This window comes from Callithrix jacchus, chromosome 17 (genome assembly GCF_049354715.1).
Source record: "Callithrix jacchus isolate 240 chromosome 17, calJac240_pri, whole genome shotgun sequence".
NCBI lineage: Eukaryota > Metazoa > Chordata > Mammalia > Primates > Cebidae > Callithrix > Callithrix jacchus.
The window spans coordinates 76,182,496-76,199,843 of NC_133518.1; the positions used below are offsets into that span (position 1 = coordinate 76,182,496).

General features: G+C 51.0%; 1 protein-coding gene across 1 annotated transcript in view; it reads left to right on the top strand.

Annotated features, from left to right (window-relative positions):
• The window catches only part of SLC22A14 (solute carrier family 22 member 14), a 46,623-nt gene extending 36,519 nt beyond the window's left edge, over positions 1-10,104 (top strand). The window contains 9 exon segments of the mRNA XM_017965953.4: positions 4,261-4,314; positions 4,316-4,370; positions 4,636-4,664; positions 4,666-4,731; positions 5,247-5,300; positions 5,302-5,464; positions 7,222-7,357; positions 7,914-8,118; positions 9,736-10,104. Coding sequence (XP_017821442.4) covers positions 4,261-4,314; positions 4,316-4,370; positions 4,636-4,664; positions 4,666-4,731; positions 5,247-5,300; positions 5,302-5,464; positions 7,222-7,357; positions 7,914-8,118; positions 9,736-9,907 — 934 coding nt within the window. The 3' untranslated portion in view covers positions 9,908-10,104.
• Positions 10,105-17,348: the final 7,244 nt, after the last annotated feature.

Sequence of the window (17,348 nt, forward strand, 5' to 3'; positions counted from 1 at the left end):
AGCTTCACTGCAGTGGCAGAGGGTTGAGGAGAGACTAGGAACAGAAGAAAGGAGCCCGGAGAGGACTTCCGTAGAAGGAGGGAGAAAGGGATGATTCCTGTAACTCAGACAGAGTCCGGGAAGGGTATCCGATGTTTTGCATTTAGGGGAGTCAGAAGCAGGAACCTGAGAGAAGGACAACTGATAGGGCAAACCTTGGAGGAGTAAGGCTTGAGAACAAAAGTGAGATGGCACAGCTAACCGTGGGCAGGAGGGCAAAAGAGAGGGGCAAAAGACAAGGCGGAGAGGGCCGTGAGAAGAAGCCGAAAGAACTCGTGTGTGAAGAGTTAGGCAGTTCCACGTGAAGTAATTATCATATTTAATCTTGACCCTTCTAGAAGAAGTATGCTACTCTCACGTCATGGGAGGTGGGGAGGAGGCAGAACTGAGGCTTCAGAGGTTGGAAATAACTTGTCTAACATCACACAGCTGAAAAGTGGGGACCTGGGATTTAAACTCAGGGGCTGTCTCCAAAGCCCCTGCATTTTAACTGTACCATATGTAGTAAGGATGATAACAGATGGGGTTGACAGCATGGGGGCTGGGCACAGTGCCTCATACCTGTAACCCCAACACTTTGGGAGGCTGAGGTGGGAAGAGTCTTTGAGGCTAAGAGTTTGAGACCAGCCTGGGCAACATAGCAAGACCCCGCCTCTACACAATGTTGTTTTTTTTTTTTTTTGAGACAGAGTTTTGCTTTGTTGTCCAGGCTGGGGTGCAGTGGTGCTATCTCTGCTCACTGCAACCTCTGCCTCCCGGGATCAAGAGATTCTCCTGCCTCAACCTCTGAGTAGCCGGGACTACAGGTGTGAGCCACCATGCCCGGCTAATTCTTTTAATTTTTATTTTTAGTAGAGATGGGGTTTTGCTGTGTTAGCCAGGATGGTCTCAGTCTCCTGACCTTGTGATCCACCTGCCTTGGCTTCCCAAAGTGTTGGGATTATGGACATGAGCCACCATGCTCGACTACACAAAATTTTAAAATTAACCAGGCATGGTGGCACATGCTAGTAGTCCCAGCTACTTGGGAGGCTGAGGTGGGAGGATCACTTGAGCCCAGGAGGTCGAGGCTGCAGTAAGTTATAATTGTATTACTGTACTTCAGTCTGGGCAAAAGAGCAAGACCCTGTCTCAGAAAAAAATTCAGTCCAGTTCAATGAAAAACTTTAATCTTATATCAGATCCGCAGGCTGTTCCTGGCCCCTTGCTCAGGATAGTGGCCAAAGGGGATGAGGTCTGTTCTGACCTATTTTCTTCCTCCTGTCTCCTTGTCCTGATTTTCCAGGTTCTAGGCATGGAATGGGGACGTCAGACAAAATAGACCAAAGACTGGCATGGCAGGGGCTGTTACAGTCTCTCAGGGTCCTCTCTAGGGTAGATACTCAAATGCCATCACTCTTGGGTCCATTCGTGGGCCTTCTGAGCATTGGAGTTTCCTAACACTCCCAGCACTCTGTGGCTTCCCTCGGCTCCTGTCCCTGGCAGTTCACCCCACAGCTTCTTTCTGTAGGGTGTCTCCTCATCCTAGCACATGGGGTGCCTTTAAGATGGCAGGGTCCACTTGGCCAAAACATCTCACTATTCCCTAGCCTTCACCCTCTCGTGGTGAGCAGCTCCCACCAACCTCCTGCCTTCATTATATCCAGATGACAGATGGGCATCGTTCTCTGGGTTTCTGCAGGCCCTCAAACTCCAGGTGGCACATATAAACTCTTCTGTAATCTCTCTTACTCTCTGAAATACCAGGTCAAGCCTCCATGTTTCTGAATTCGCACGTTCCAGCCAGAGTGGGATGGCAGATGTCCTTTTTCAAAGGCGGTCCCCTCATCTCTCTAAGGAGTTCTCTTGAACTCCCCTTCAGCTAACGAGTAGATGAGAGTTGTGTGGGGAGTGAGGAGGAGAGATTCAGGACCCTGTCACTTCCAGGAACTGGATTTCCAGCCTCTATTGGTAGTCCCTTAGGAGAGAACACCAGTTTACTGGGGATCTCAAGGTCCTTCTTTTGACATAGTGTGTCCCCTAGGCCTTGTCACTGTGGGCCTGTGATGAGAGGGGCAGAACCGATGATCTGTAACGTATCTTTGGGGTCATTCTTTTAGTGGCCTCCACTGATCTACACTGGCCTCCTGATCGAACATCCGCTCCGCCGCATCCTTGGCGTTCTCTCCCAAACACACGTTTTTGTATGTGGAAAGTGAATAAACAACACGCTCAACACGAGCATTTTCCAGAGCTTTCCTTTCTGCCTTCCTGTTGGTGATAAATTCTAATTTGCTTCTCTCTTCTCACATTTGACTGTAAGTGGTCAAGAGGAGCTGTACCCTCAACACTTTGCTTAGAAACTTCCTCCACCAAATGTCCTCTTTCATCACTGACAAGTACCTTCTTTCACAAACACTAGGGCACGAATACAGCTCAGCCAAGTCCTTGGCCGTTTCGTAACAAGGATTGCCATTTTTCCAGTTTTTAATGTGTTCCTCATTTGCACCTGAGACCTCATCAGAATGTCTTTATTGTCCATATTTATATCAACATTCTGTTCATGACCTCGTAGGGAACCTCGAAGAAGATCGAGGTTTTCTTTATACTGCTCCTCCTCCGAGCCTTCACTAGAACCACCATTCCTGGCTCCGCAGGCTTTTTCTGGTGTGCACCTCCAAACTCTTTCAGCTTCTGCCCATTACCCAGTTCCAAAGGCATTTACACATTTGTTAGGTCAACATTCCACTCTTGGTACGAATTTCTGTCTTAGTCCATTCGAATTGCTGTAACAAAATGCCTTGGATGGGTAATTTATAAACAACAGAAATTTGTTGCTCACAGTTCTGGCGGCTGGGAAGTCCAAGATGAAGGCGCCAAAAGATTTAGTGTCTGATGAGGGCCCTCGAGGCAGTGCCTTCTGCTGTATCCTTACAGGGTGGAAGGCTACAAACGAGCTCCCTTAAGCCTCTTTTATAAGGTCAGTAATCCCGTTCACGAGGGCAGAGCCCGCATGACCAAATCACCTCCTGAAGATCCACCTCTTGATGTCATTATGTTATGGTGCAGTAGGAATTTTGAGGGACGCAAACACTCAGACAATAGCACTGCTGACTGTCAGAAACTCCACCCACGTTTGGGCTTCAGTGCGTTTGTTACATCTCTCCCGTTGTGTCCTTGAGAGTTGGTAACCTTTTTTTCTTCCTGTTTTTTCAGTGGGCATGGGGCGAATCCCCCATCTTTTTGAAGTCCCAGTGTAATGGCTTTCTTTAGGAGACTTCCACAGCCTTAGCATGGACAATGATGACTGATTGCTGAACCCTGGTGGGAGGGGGAGGAGCAGGGCAGGTATAAGGAACGAAGCTGTTTCTAGTGTTCTGCGTGTGTGTTTATGGCAACCAGTCGGAGTCCTGGTCAGGGAGGAAATGCTGGTATAAGAAATCAGCAAGCACAGTTTTATAAAAAAGTTACCCCGCCTTAGGGGACTGAGGCTATACCAGTCCCCAAGTACACTGCTCTGTCTCTCTGTCCTTGGGCAAGGCCTTGCCCCTCGAGGCTGGGAGAAAAATGGGGATAATCACACTAGGTCCAGGTTTGGAAGAGGACTAAACAAGAGTGTATACATGAGGGCACCGAGCACCATTCCTCACATGTAAGGGCTTTTTAAATTTGTGTGAATTCTGACTGAGAGATGGGAAAAAAACAGAGTTATTCTGAGGTCAAAGGCAGCAGGGATGTGGCAGGGAGAGATGGGGCAGAGTAGAGACCTTCACTCACCCTCCATTCACCCAGACCCATGGTCCTGCCCCTCACTCTCCCAAGGCTGCTGGAGAAACAGACAGGGAACAGGAGAAAGCCCAGCTATGAGCACGGAGGCTTCACTGGAGGCGACGGGCATGGAGGCTGGAGCCCTCAGCATGCCTCAGCAGACGGGGAGTCTCCCCAGAGAAAAAAGGAGAGAACTCTGATGACTGAGGGCGAATAAAAGAGCCGTAGACAGAGGCAGCTGGTGGTCAGGGTGTCACCTAGCAGCAGCGGGGGCCGTGTGAGGCTTAGACAGGGGAAGGGCTGACCACTAGGGAGGAGCAGAGGGCAGTTGGAGGTCATTGGTGGCCTTCAAGGCCCTGACATCCAAATCACCTCCTGCTGGCACAGGATGTCCACAGTGGAGGCCAGGAGAGGGCCAGCAGGGGTCTCTGGGCATCATGGAATGATGAGATAAGAGAGGGGCTGGCCACGCAGGATTCTCCCGCAGTCCCTCGGTGGCTGATGATGGAAGGTGAAGGAGGCCAAGCAGGTGCTACGCAGCAGGTGTGAGCAAGAAGACCATTTCTGCAAATCTGCTGAACAAGGTACAGGGCTTCTGGCCAGGGGTGGGGCTGGAGCAGTGGGTATGGAAGGGCCCTTCCCTCCTCATCCTTTCAGGTGGGACGTTGGTCCAGAGGGAACCCCAACCCACTGCCTAAGGACAATGGTGACAACAAAATTGAATCCTGCCAGGGGAAGGCCAGAAGCCAGCTGGCACTCTCAGGGGCAGGCAGGCCTATGGGTGCTGTGGGACTGCGGACCAAGCTGGGGCCTCCGTCCTGCCTCTGACTGGTCCTGCTTGCTCTGTAGCTGCAGCTGCCCAGAAAGAAGGTGACTAAGCTCTGTCCTGGACTTCTGTAAGAATAGACAACTCTGCAAGGTGACGTTGGTGATGGGCTGTGTGTGGTGAGTATCCAGGGCTCGCTGGCAGGGACTGTGAAGCGGGACTCAGGCTGGAAACTCGGGGGAGGGAGGGGAATGGTCAGGGGAGGGGAGGCAGCCCGAGGACACAGAGCACAGTCTCTGCTTATTTCTCTCCTCCGTTCCTACCCTGACCCTCGCTGCTCTGCCTCTGTCTTTATTCCTGCCTCCGTGTGTGTGTGTGTGTGTATGTGTGTACATGTGTGTGTTTGTGTGTATGTGTATATATGTGTGTATGTATGTACGTGTATGTATATGTGTTTGTGTATCTGTGTGTATGTTTGTGTTTGTGTGTGTATGTGTATATATGTGTGTGTATCTGTGTATATGTGTGTTTGTGTATGTGTGTATATGTGTACACGTGTGTTTGTGCATATGTGTATGTGTGTATATGTATATGTGTGTGTGTGTACGTGTGTGTATGTGCATGTGTATCTGTGTGTGTACGTGTGTGTGTGTGTGTGTGTGCATACATGCACATGCCTCCTGGCTTCACCCAGGTTTACCGTCAGTTACACCTATTTTGCGTTGATCCTGAGAATGAGGGAGCTGGGTGAGCCTCTACTTCAGACATGTGGTCCCCGGCATCATGGAGGTGCCTGCCCGGCTGTGCTGCCTCTTTCTCCTGCAGCAGACTGTGAGGAAGTGGAGCCTGGCTGTGGCTCTCCTCCAAGCTGTCATCTGGTGCTTGGTTCTCCTTTTCCTCCCTGAAGGTACAGCTTATCCTTCCCCTGTGGGCTGCCCACAGCCTTCCTGCTCCCCCAAACCCCTCCCCAGTACTGCCTAGACAGCCTAGGAGTCAGCCTCCTGCACCTGTAGCCTGCCAGCCCTGCAGAGGCCCTGGTACCTCCAATCCCTGGAGCACTACACCTCCTGGGTGGGGTCCCCCAGACAGGGCACCCACACTGTCTCAGAGGCCTGAGAGAGAGGGGTATGCTTTCCAGAGGAGAGCAGGCAGCCTTCTTCCACCAGATTCTGATCCATCTTAGAAGTAGGTCTAATGTGAATACATGTGAATACATGTGAATAAATGGTGGCAGAAACACTCCTTCAACTGCTGCCCCAGGCCCACCTGTCATCTGTAGCCCCTTTGACTGGGAAATGCCTGTTGTCATCTGTAACATCACCAGGAATAACCTGCCCACTGAAAATGGAGCATATCGTTGGGCTCAGCACTCAGGAACAGCTCTTGCATGCAGGCCCCTCCTTTCCAGGGGGGCTCAGTGCCCTGTTCCTGCAGACTCAGCACTAGGAAAGGAGGCAGGAAGGGCTGGTGTTATCTGCAGAATCTTAAAAGAGCTCTAAACAATGGATGCACCACGAGTCCCAGAGCTGGAGCCATCCGTGGACTCCCACTTAGATCCGTGGACTGCCACTTAGATCCGTGGACTGCCACTTAGACCTGTGGACTCCCACTTAGATCCGTGGACTCCCACTCAGATCCGTGGACTCCCACTTAGATCCGTGGACTGCCACTTAGACCTGTGGACTCCCACTTAAATCTGTGGACTGCCACTCAGATCCGTGGACTCCCACTCAGATCCATGGACTCCCACTTAGATCCGTGGACTCCCACCTAGAGTGACTGCCTGCAGAGCCCTTCGCAGCTGCAGCAAGGCCAGAGGAGGCTAACTGGGGGCCAGGGCTGGAATTGTGTGTCTGGATTGGGACCCCTCCATTCCCAGATGCTGGCAGCATGGATTGGCTAACATAAAATGTGGAAACAAATTCATTATTAAATGTTTATTGCCTGGTTGGTTTTTTAAAAAGCAGGTCTGCACTGAGTCAAGCAGAAATATGTAAACTCGACATGTGAGAGAAACTAGGAATGGACTCCTGGGCAGATAAAACCAGATCTCTGATTTCATCCCAGAGACAAGAAGAGCCAGGACTGGATGGGATTAGGCTGGGGCAGGGTCCTGCAGAGGCTGACAGGGCAGGTGGGCAAGGGCTGAAGGCCCCAGCTTCACCGGGTCTGAGGAATGGGCTTTCCCCAGCTTCCCTTCATTGTGCCTGTCTAGCTGGCCAGAGAATATCCTGGAATGTTTGGGACCCATCTCAGCCACTCAGGCTCCAGGAACCAAACACCCCCTTGCTCTGACCACCTTGCAGAGCCCCAGTGGCACAGGCCTGAGCAGGGTCCCAGCCCACAGGACACAGGCCTGGCCTGGAGTGGATCCCCAAGCTGCAGTTGGGTGAGGGGGTGCAACGAAGACAGAGCCCTGGGAGCAGAGACGGGGGGACTGGGTGTAGCATGGGAGACAGTGGCCTGAGAGGCCCCTGGGGACCTCCCCACCCCTGCCGACCAACTCTGCCCTGCAGATGTTCTGTCTTTGTCCTGGTTGGGTCTCTGACAGCCTCCCCTCCTCTGATGGAATGCCTGAGCCTGCTGACCAGCTGGGCAGGTGGTGGGGAGGCTGTTCAGATGCCAACAGAGGGCTGATAGGCGTGTCCCCTTCACCCGCCCCGGGGGAGGATGGCCTCAGACTCAGGTTGTCGGCAGCAGGGCTGAAATCCGTGACGGTCTTGGTGCTCGTGCTGGGAGAGGTCAGCCTGGCCACCACTGCCACGGTGTTCTTCCTCCACACTGTGGAGCTCCTCCCCACTGCTCAGGTATGGGGTCGTGGGCGGGGACTGACAATGATAAGATTAATGCAGCAACTAAGACGAGCATTCACCTGGTGACAAGCACTGTGCTAAGCAGTTTACATAAATTATCGCATTTAACCCCACCAGAAAACCCCCAAATGCCATCGCTGACAGTTTTTCAGACGCAAGACTAGGGCAGACAGGGCAAGCGGCAGAGCTGGGATTTGGCCCCAGGGAGCCTGACTCCAGCCCCTGCCTTGCACTCACTGCCTGGAAGGCATTTGGGCCACTCGGGGGCTCAGATCCTTCCCTGAGGTTGGCGATGGCAGCACTGTCTCCCTACCTGCCCAGCATCACTGCCTGTGCCCTCTCCCTGCACATCCACACACTGCTGCATGGATCTACCGCCCCTCCTCACCCCTATGAAGGAGGCCCAGAAGAAATTACTGCCTACTTGGAATCACACAGTGAGGGTGGGACAGGGTGGAGATAGGAGGGTGTGGGGTTCCATGTAGCTGCTGGCCCTGCCCAGCCTCTGGACCTGACAGACCCCCTCATAGAAGCTCTCACCTCCACTTTCAGGGAAACAGGTCTGGGGCTGGTGTCTCTGGCATTGGCGGCCGGAGCCATGTTGTCCCTGACAACCATGAGACAGACCCTCTCCCTCCTGCCCATCTGTTTCTGCTGCGTCTCAGCCATTGTCGGCTTTTCCCTCTCCTTCCTCCTGCTGGAAACGCAAGATCAGTGCCTCTCTGACAGCCTGGACCACTCCTCACAGATGGGGTAGGTGTGGGAGGCTCCTGGGCTGTGCCAGGCTCTGAACTCGTGGCACGGACAGCATGTGAGGCATTGTCCATCCCCACCCCTCTGCTGGAGAGCCTGTGACCTGAAGGCTGCCATGTCCACAGCAGTCTCCCCGCTCCTCTGGCTGCTGCCGCCTATCTGCTCCCACCCAGCCTCTGCCAGCTCGCATCCTGCTGGCCCTCCTGACCTGGCCTGGGCCCTGACTGCCTGTCTGGATGGGGGCACTGACTTTGGGCATGCCCTCCGGGGCACTCCTCCCAGAGGCTCCGTCTCCTCCCCGGTACAGGAGACTGGCTTGGAACTGACTCTGTACATCCCTGTCCTGTCTGAACTCCTGGTTCCTCATCCAAAACCCAGTCTCGATGAAGCACTCTGGCCTCTTGGCCCCAGCAGCCCAGGACCCCATTTGGGAACTGAGCTCCACCCAACACTTCCATGGGCACTTCTGGCCTCTGATCTCCCAAGTGTCCCCTGGAGAAGACTTGTCATGATTGGCAGAACCGTCCCCTCTGGGATTTGGGAAAGTAAATACGCTCTCCCTGGACCTAAGGGGACCTGAGTGAGGAGCAGAGGTTGCCGGAGGCCCTGGAGTGTCCTCTGCTCTTTGCCACAGGAGGCACTGCCTCTGCCTTCCTCTGCCCTCGTCCCTGCCATCTTCCTCCCTCCCTCCCTCCCTGCTCTCATTGGAACCACAGATGCTAGGCGCTATGCCCCGGCTTGACTATCAGATGTCAGAGGTCAGTGCTCCCCAGCCTTGAGCAAGCCGTAGCTTATGGGGAGACAGACAGTGCAAACAGCTGCCACTGGTGGACTCTGCCTGTGAGGTGTACAGGACCTCTGGGAGCCTAACGGGGGAAGAATGTTAATTTGGGGAATCGGGGAAAATGGCAGTGACATCTGAGTAGGGCTTTGAAGGCTGAATAGAAATTTGCCCCACTGTAGAGAGAGGAAGTTCGGCGCCACGCAGGGAGAAAGGACAGTGGTTATGGGCACAGGCTCCGGGGGCTGCAACCTCCTACTGTGTGCACGGAGAAGTTACCCATACCTCTGAGATTCCGTTTCGTCATTTGCAAAGTGGAATGAGAACAGAGTAGTAACGATGGCTGAGCTGCACTGAGCATTTGCATATAGACCCTGTGGTATATGTGCCTTATCTCACTCTGTCCTCAAAACAATCCAGTGCAAGGTAGGACCTGTTACGATTCCCGTTTTACAGATGAGAACATTGGGGCACAGAGAGGTAAGGCCATGCAGCCAGTTGTCCTCTCCCATGGGATTTTGTTTGAGAGGATTAAACCTACATAGAGCAGCTGGCACTGGGTCTGGCATATGGCCAAGTGCTCAGTGAATGCTGGCAGTGAAGATGGTGGAGCGACCTCAAAGCCAGAAAGAGAAGGGTCTCCTGGGGGTTGGGAGACGGAGCAGGCCTGATTCTGGAGGCTCCTGGCAAAGCTCGGCTGGGGACCTGCTGGCGTGAGAACGCCCCACCTCTTGGGTGCTGCTTCAGGGCTGGGCGCTGCTGAAGGCAGGAGTTGCTGCTTTCCTCAGCTTCCAGAAAGATGTGGCCCTGGACTTAGCCACTGATGGTTCTTTCAGGAATAAGGTCGAGGACATGACGACTGAGGTTACGTCATCTGATGATGTGTCTGAGGAAGCGGCTAAGAACGGCATTCTCAATGCCCAGATCCTGAAACTGGACACACACCCTGTCTCCAGCACTGCCTTGGGGCGATTCAATGAAGGGCAAGCAAACAGCTGGGCTCCCTGAGGGCCAGGCCCCCAGACCATCTTGGGTTGGAATTGAGTGGCCAAGCATGGGCTTGTGGATTCCAGGCCCAGTTTAGTCAGAGGGGCAGGGTTAGTCCTGCTCCCGGGCAGCCCTTGATATTAAAAAGAAAGAATGGCCCCCCTTCTGCGGGAGCTCTGCTGTGATTCATTCCAATAAAGGTATGATATTGGTCTTGAGCTGGTTGGATCAAAGTTGGCCGTGTCTGGAGAATGCAGAGGCCCTGGCCTGGAGGAGGTGGGTTAGACAGACTCCTTAGTGTCTTCGGCTAATTGCTCAGGGACAGGGAGAAGATCTCTGGAAGTGGGCAGAGGAGTGGGGAGGGCAAGGTCTATGAGGGCCAGAGGTGGAGCAGGACTGTGCCTCACGCCACCCGTCCCTGCGAGCCCACACAACCTCTAGCACAGCAGGTTTCCACCTGAAGCACAGGCTGAGGACAGATTTCAAAGCTCCATTTCATGCATTAGTCGGGGCAGGCATGGGATGTAAACTTCTCCCACTTGTCCCATTGCACGGGGCTTTCTCACCGTCTTTCTGCTGATGCTGCACATAAGCATGGCCTTGGGAATTACCCAAATCAGTCCACATCCCTGGGGATGCCTTCCCTGATGGCTCTACCCTAGCTGACCTCTGGCCTCCACTACGCTGAGAATAAGCCCCCATACTGCAGCTAACATCCCAACTGCCCTGCAGGGGATTCTGCCCTTCCCCGCTGGCATGGGTGCTCTGCCAGGCAGGACCCAGGACTCCTCAACCAGACCGTGAAGTCCTTAGGTCAGACCCTCAGCACCACCTCCTGTCTCCCTGGGAGAGGAGTTGGGGCTTGTCTTACCTCCTCTACTCTTGGCTAGTTTATTGGAAGATCATGGGCTTGCAGAGAATCGCTCTGGTTTGACTCCTCGTAGCCTCTGAGGGAGGAAGACATAAGCATGTCAGTTCTCATGGATCCAGGGCAGCAAGGCCATGGATCTCCCAGGCAGGTTAGGGTGCAGTGAAGCAGGAAGCAGCCTCCAGTGTTCCCAGTGGTCTAGCCCAGCACATGGCTTTGGGCCTGTGCTCCCAAGCTTTGGGACACCAAGAAGCTGGTGCACACGCCTTCCCCTTTCAGTGTCATTTTCTGTGCCCACTGTTCTTAACTTGGTTTCCTAGTATTCGGAAACTGGGTTTCTGAAGTGGGGTTTGAAGGTCACATAAAGAGATCTCACAAGTGTCTGCTCATAGGACCACGGGATGCTTGAACAGTCTCTGTAGCTTTTTCTGGCATAGACCTGCCTGTGAGCTGTGATGCCAACAGATTAGCCACATTTAAACACCTCAAGTTGCTTTGCCAGGAATCAGCCAATGCTACAGGGAACAGGAGGAAGAGAGGGGTCAGGACAGAAGGCTGATGGGGCAGTGCGGGTGTGCAGGAGCTGGCCGAGCAGGCTGCGGCTGCCAGCAGGACCAGCGGCACTTCTGCCCACTTTCCATTTCCTCAGGTGGCCAGGGCGTCTCAGTCAGTCCCAGATAGGAGCTACCTGGCTGCTTACTGAAGCAAAGGCTAATATTACTTAGAGTTTGACAGTATGTGCTTTCATAGACTAGACCCGTGCTGTCCCATCCAGCAGCCACTAACCAGACGTAGGTATCAAGGGCTTAGTGTGGCTAGTTGGATTTGAGATTTGCTGTGACTGTGAAAAAAAATCACTGGATTTCAGAGGCTTAGTACAAAATAAAACATAAAACAATTCATTAGTATTTTTACGGAGATCACATATAAAAATGGCGTATTTTGGATGTATCGAGAGAATAAAACATTAACATTAATTGCACATATTCTTATTTGTTTACTTACTTTAATTTTAGTTTAAGTTCTAGGATGCATGAGTGTGCAGGTTTGTTACAGAGGCATACATGCGCCATGGTGGTTTGTGGCACCTATCAACCCATCATCTAGGTTTTACTCCTGCATGCGTTAGGTGTTTGTCCTAATGCTGTCCCTCCTCTAGCCTCCCACCCCCTGACGGGCCCCAATGTGTGATGTTTCCCTCCCTGTGTCCATGTGTTCTCACTCTTCAACTCCCACTTATGAGTGAGAACATGTGGTGTTTAATTTTCTGTTCCTGTGTTAGTTGGCTGAGGGTGATGGTTTCCATCTTCATCTATGTCTCTGAAAAGGACATGAACTCATTCTTTTTTTGTGGCTGCATAGTATTCCATGGTATATATGAATTGCACCTGTTCTTAAAAATGTTTTGAGGCCGGGCGCGGTGGCTCAAGCCTGTAATCCCAGCACTTTGGGAGGTCAAGGCGGGTGGATCACGAGGTCAAGAGATCGAGACCATCCTGGTCAACATGGCGAAACCCCATCTCTACTCAAAATACAAAAAATTAGCTGGGCATGGTGGCGCATGCCTGTAATCCCAGCTATTCAGGAGGCTGAGGCAGGAGAATTGCCTGAACCCAGGAGACGGAGGTTGCAGTGAGCCGAGATCGCACCATTGCACTCCAGCCTGGGTAACAAGAGTGAAACTCTGCCTCAAAAAAAAAAAAATGTTTTGAAATGTGACTACCAAAAATTTTAAAACTATACACGACTTGTGTCTGTGTCTCACGTTATAGTTCTATTACACAGCACTAGACTAGAACATTCCTTTTATTGTTCTCACACATCATTCTTATCACACAGGTGTCTTGGTGTAATACCTAAGTGCCAAAATTGTATGAAATTGTATATGGTTAATAAATTCTCTTTCTCACACATGTGATATTTTTATGATAGACATGTCGGCAGGGGCCTCCCTGTGCAGAGAGAGAGAGAGAGGTCAGTAACCTTGCAGGTTGTGATGGTATCCACGGATGCCTGTGAATTCTGGAGCTCTTGTTTCCTGGTCATTGACCACTGGCCTTTGTGGAATTCTCATCTGCTTCTCTCAGCTGTTTGTATATTTTTACCACTGCTCAAGCATTGGCCTAAATGTGGCAGCAGCTTCTTGTCCTCTTTCGTCCCCCACCCTTGATGTGGGATGCTGCTCACAGTTTTCCAAAGGCTTTGAGCTCGTGTTGAGGGGGCGCACAGGGTGAGTGTGAAGCAGCTTGGTATAGGCGAGGCCCCAGGAAAACTCAGCCCCCCCAAGAATGCAAGCCCCAAGCCCAGAAACAAACTAAACACTTGTGAATCTTTAAGGTCCTGGAAGAAACAAACACTGAAGCAATTCACGGTAAGGTTGCCACAGTAACTCAGGACTTACAGGGCTTTCTACGGAAGATGAATCTCAGTGAAAATGAAATTTTAAGTAAAAATTGCTGAGCACATGAAGAAATAAAATGGCATAAAAATGGAAAAAATACACTGGAGTTCATCAGTGAGCTAGTGGTGATAGCGTTCTTTCTTAAAAGACTTTGTTTAAAACGTTCAGAGATAATCACATAACTCCTAAGACACAAACTTGGAAAATGACACCCATAAACCCTATAAATGACCACCGTAGTGGCTGAATTAAAACCATAATGTAGAAGTAAAATCAGAATAAGATGCCACCCAAGAAGGACTGAATTTCTTGATCCTTTTATTATTAAATACAATTTCCCCGTCTCTATTAATGCTTGTTGCCCTAAGTTTTATTTCACTTGATAGTTTTACAGTAATCTTTTAAACTTTTTAATTGAAGAAGACTATATGCATGAGTACATAAATCATTTAATGTGTTTTTGTTTATTTGTTTTTAGAGACAGGGTCTCGCTCTCTTTCTTAAGTCAAAATGCAGTGGTGCAATCATAGCTCAGTGTATCCTCGATTTCCTGGGCTCAAGTGGTCCTGCCTCAGCGTCCTGAAGTGCTCAGATTACAGGTGTAGTAAATAGTGTCTCTTCCTTTCCGATGTTTGTCTTATATTTCTCTTCCTGGCCTTGCTGTACTTGCTAGTTCCTCCTGTACGACATGGAAGAGAAGTGGCGTGTGCAGGCGTTCTTGTCTTAACTGATTTTAAGGGAAATCGCTCACCATTTCAACACTGCATGATGGTTTTCGTAAGTGTGTGGTGTTGTATATGGCCATGATCAGATTAAGGAAGTGTTTTACTGTTTCTATTTTTCCTGGAGTTTTTCTTCTCCTTTTGATATTAAATTGTATCAAATATTGCCCTTTTGGAAAAGAGCCTCCTCCATCCCAGGGGTGTTCTAGAGTAGCTGGAGACCTGAGGTGCCAGATTATCCGCTCTCCACTTTCCACCCCACCACCTAGTCTGTGACCTGGTACAGCCCCCTGCCCAGCAGATCTGTTCCTCCACCCTGGGCCATGTTTATTCCACAGCTGTGGGCTGGGACTGAAAAATGGGGCAGAGCCTCAGAGTTGGTGAGGGTCAGGTACCTCTTGTCATCATAAGAACCTTGGCCCCAGAACCACAGGGTGCAGGCCTTCTTGCCAAACACGTCTTGTACCACCAATGTGGACTCATTGCTCCTATAAGTAGCAGGTTAGGAAGGGCCCTGGGCAGGGGTCCAGGCTCTGTGGGCAGTGTGGGGGACTCTGGGAGGGTCTGTAACTGGCAGTGAATACTACAAGGTGATGGAGGTTGGGGGTGCATTGGTAGGCCAGACCTTCAGCAGCCCACTGTTTGGAGAGACCCTGAAGGTCATTGCATCTTTGGCCAGCTCAAAAAGGGAGCACAAACCTGAGCACACGTAGCCACATGAACCATCACAGGAAGACTTCAACCACCCCCAGGCTTGCCTGCATCTCAGGTCTGCACCTCTGGTCTTGCTCAGCACTGCAGGGCAGGGCAACCCTGGCATCACATGAGATTGGGGGACTGGCTGCTCTGCAGGAATTCCAAATGGTACCAGCCCTGGGGAGCCACCTTGCAGGGACATGATACATGAGCTCCACTATGGTTTAAACATTTGTCTCTTCCAAAACTCATGGTGAAATTTAACCTCCAATGTGGCGGTATTGAGAACTGGGCCTTTAAGAGATGATTAGGTCGTGGAAGCTCTGCCCTCATGAATAAATTAATCCATCCATGGATTAATGAATTAATGGGTTATTATGGGAGCAGGAATGATGGCTTTATAAGAAGAAGAGAGACCTGAGCTGGAACGTTCAGCTGCCTCCCCATGCGATGCTCTGTGTCTGCTCAGGCAGACAGCCCCCACCAGCAAGTGGACCCTCACCAAATGCAGCTCCTCAGCCTTGGACTGCTCATTCTCCATAACTGTAAGAAACAAATTCCTTTGTAAATAAATTACCCACTTTCAGGTGTTCCGTTATAAGCAACAGAAAATGGATTAAAACAGGCCCTTCCGGGGGGTCTTCTCCTCTCCAGTTTCTGTGGTCCAGTAGCTTTGGCAACCACGCAGCTCCCTCAGGCGGACCTCCTGGACTTGTTGCTGGTTCACAAAGCAGGTGCCAAAGTCCACCCAGCTGGGAGAGCTGCAGCTCAGGAATGGCCGCCATGGCCTTCAGGGACACCACCTCTGGGAGACCAGGCAATCTTGCCAATTCTGGGTGGGCTCTGAGCCAGGGCCTCTGGGACACAGGGATCCCTGCTGACCCCAAGTGGCTGATGTTCCTGAGGGGAGCAGGCAAAATGCCCAACAGGTGGCATGAGGCTGATGCTACCTTTAAAGGCCAGGGGCTGCTGCTGGGAGTCTGTGCAGGGAAAGGGTCGGGATGATGCCATTTACTCCCTCTGCCACCCTCACTCCCCACCAAGCTCTGCTCCCGGCCTCTTGGTTAGTTGGGCTGCCCTCCTCTTCCTCTTTTCTCCTCCATGGGGCCCGCAGGACTCAGCCTTCAGTTCCTCTCAGGCTCTGAGCCACCCATCCCTCAGCCTCATGCCTTATCTGTGCCCTGCCTTCTCTAGCTCCTGGCAGTCCTTGCATCACTCTAAGGCACACACAACCTCATCACCTCAGCCCTAGCAGCTCAGCCTCAGCTCCTCAGCCCCCACAGTAGCTAACCAGGTGCCAGGCTGGAAAGCCCCAGCACCATTGCTCAGCCTCCTGTGTCTGGCCTCTCTGGAGTCCTCCTGGAAAAATACTCACATGTAACTGTTGCACCTTGAGTTCTTGTTGTTTCAAAAAGTTCCAGAAAGAAGCTCACTCCTGGGGAAAACAAAAATCACTTGGATCCGGAGATACTTGAGTTGGAGATGAACTTTGGTGAACTCTCTTCATTATCATACTAAAAACCTCACCCACCCATGGGGGAGCTTATTTGCCATTTTCTATACATGCTATGTATGTAGAAGCATGATCGGTGACTGCACCTGCACTGCCTTTACTCCACCTCTACATACAATGACTCAGCTAACCTACCTAATAAAAGCCCTGTTTTCACCATTGTTTGGGGAGACATTGCTCTGGGGTAGTATCCCTGGCATCCTCCTTAATTGTAAGTAATAAAATTCCTTTGTTAAATCCTCCTTGATTGTGGTCATTGGACTGTCACCTGCCAAGTGATCAAACCCATCCATTGTGTTGCAGTCCAATGAGTTCTTGTTCACCACTGTGCAGGAAAGCCAATACACCGAGACAGAAGCATAGCAACAGAGAAAGAGTTTAATTATTGCAAGATGGTCAAGCAGAAGGATGGGAGATATTTCTCAAATCTGCCTCCCCAAGAGCTCTGAGGCTAGGACTTTAAAGCATAATTAGGCTGGCAGGGGGATAGGGAACGGGTCCTACTGATTGGTTGGGGATGAAACCGTAATGTCCAAACTGTCCTCACATGCTGACTCATTTTCTGGGTGGGAGGTCCTAGGACTGTTTGAGTCAGCTCCTTGGAATTAGTCACTTGGTCTAGGTGGTATCATTTGGTCTGCCTGAATGCAAAAGACAGAAAAATATCTCAAAGATACTTTCAATCTTGGGTTTTGACAATAGTGATGTTATCTATAGGAGCAATTGGGGAAGTTATAAACCTTGTGGCCTCCAGCTGCATGACTCCTGAGCCATAAGCAAACTAGGGAACAACAGCTGGTTATCACTTAACTATGCTTAGAGCTTAGCAGGATTCAGACCCCTGCCATAACTCTAATCTTGTGGTCTTTCATTAGTTTTACAAAGATGGATTTGGTCCCTGAACAAGGAGAGTTTAGCTTTGAGAAGGGGCTATTATTGACCTTGCTTTAAACTATAAGGGCAGACACAGTGGCTCACTTGTAATCCCAGCATTTTTGGAAGTTGAGGCAGGATGGTCACTTGAGCCCAGGAGTTTGAGACCAGTCTGGGTAACATAGTGAGACCCTGTCTCTAAAAGAATAAAAATAAAAATAAATTAGCCAGGTATGGCAGCACACGCCTGTAGTCTCAGGGGGGCAACCTGGATGACAGAGCAAGACCCTGTCTCAAAAAACAAAAACAAAACAAAACAAAAAACAAACGACAAAAACCTATACATTAATTCCTCCCATAGTTATCTTGGTCTATGTCCAGGAATGAGT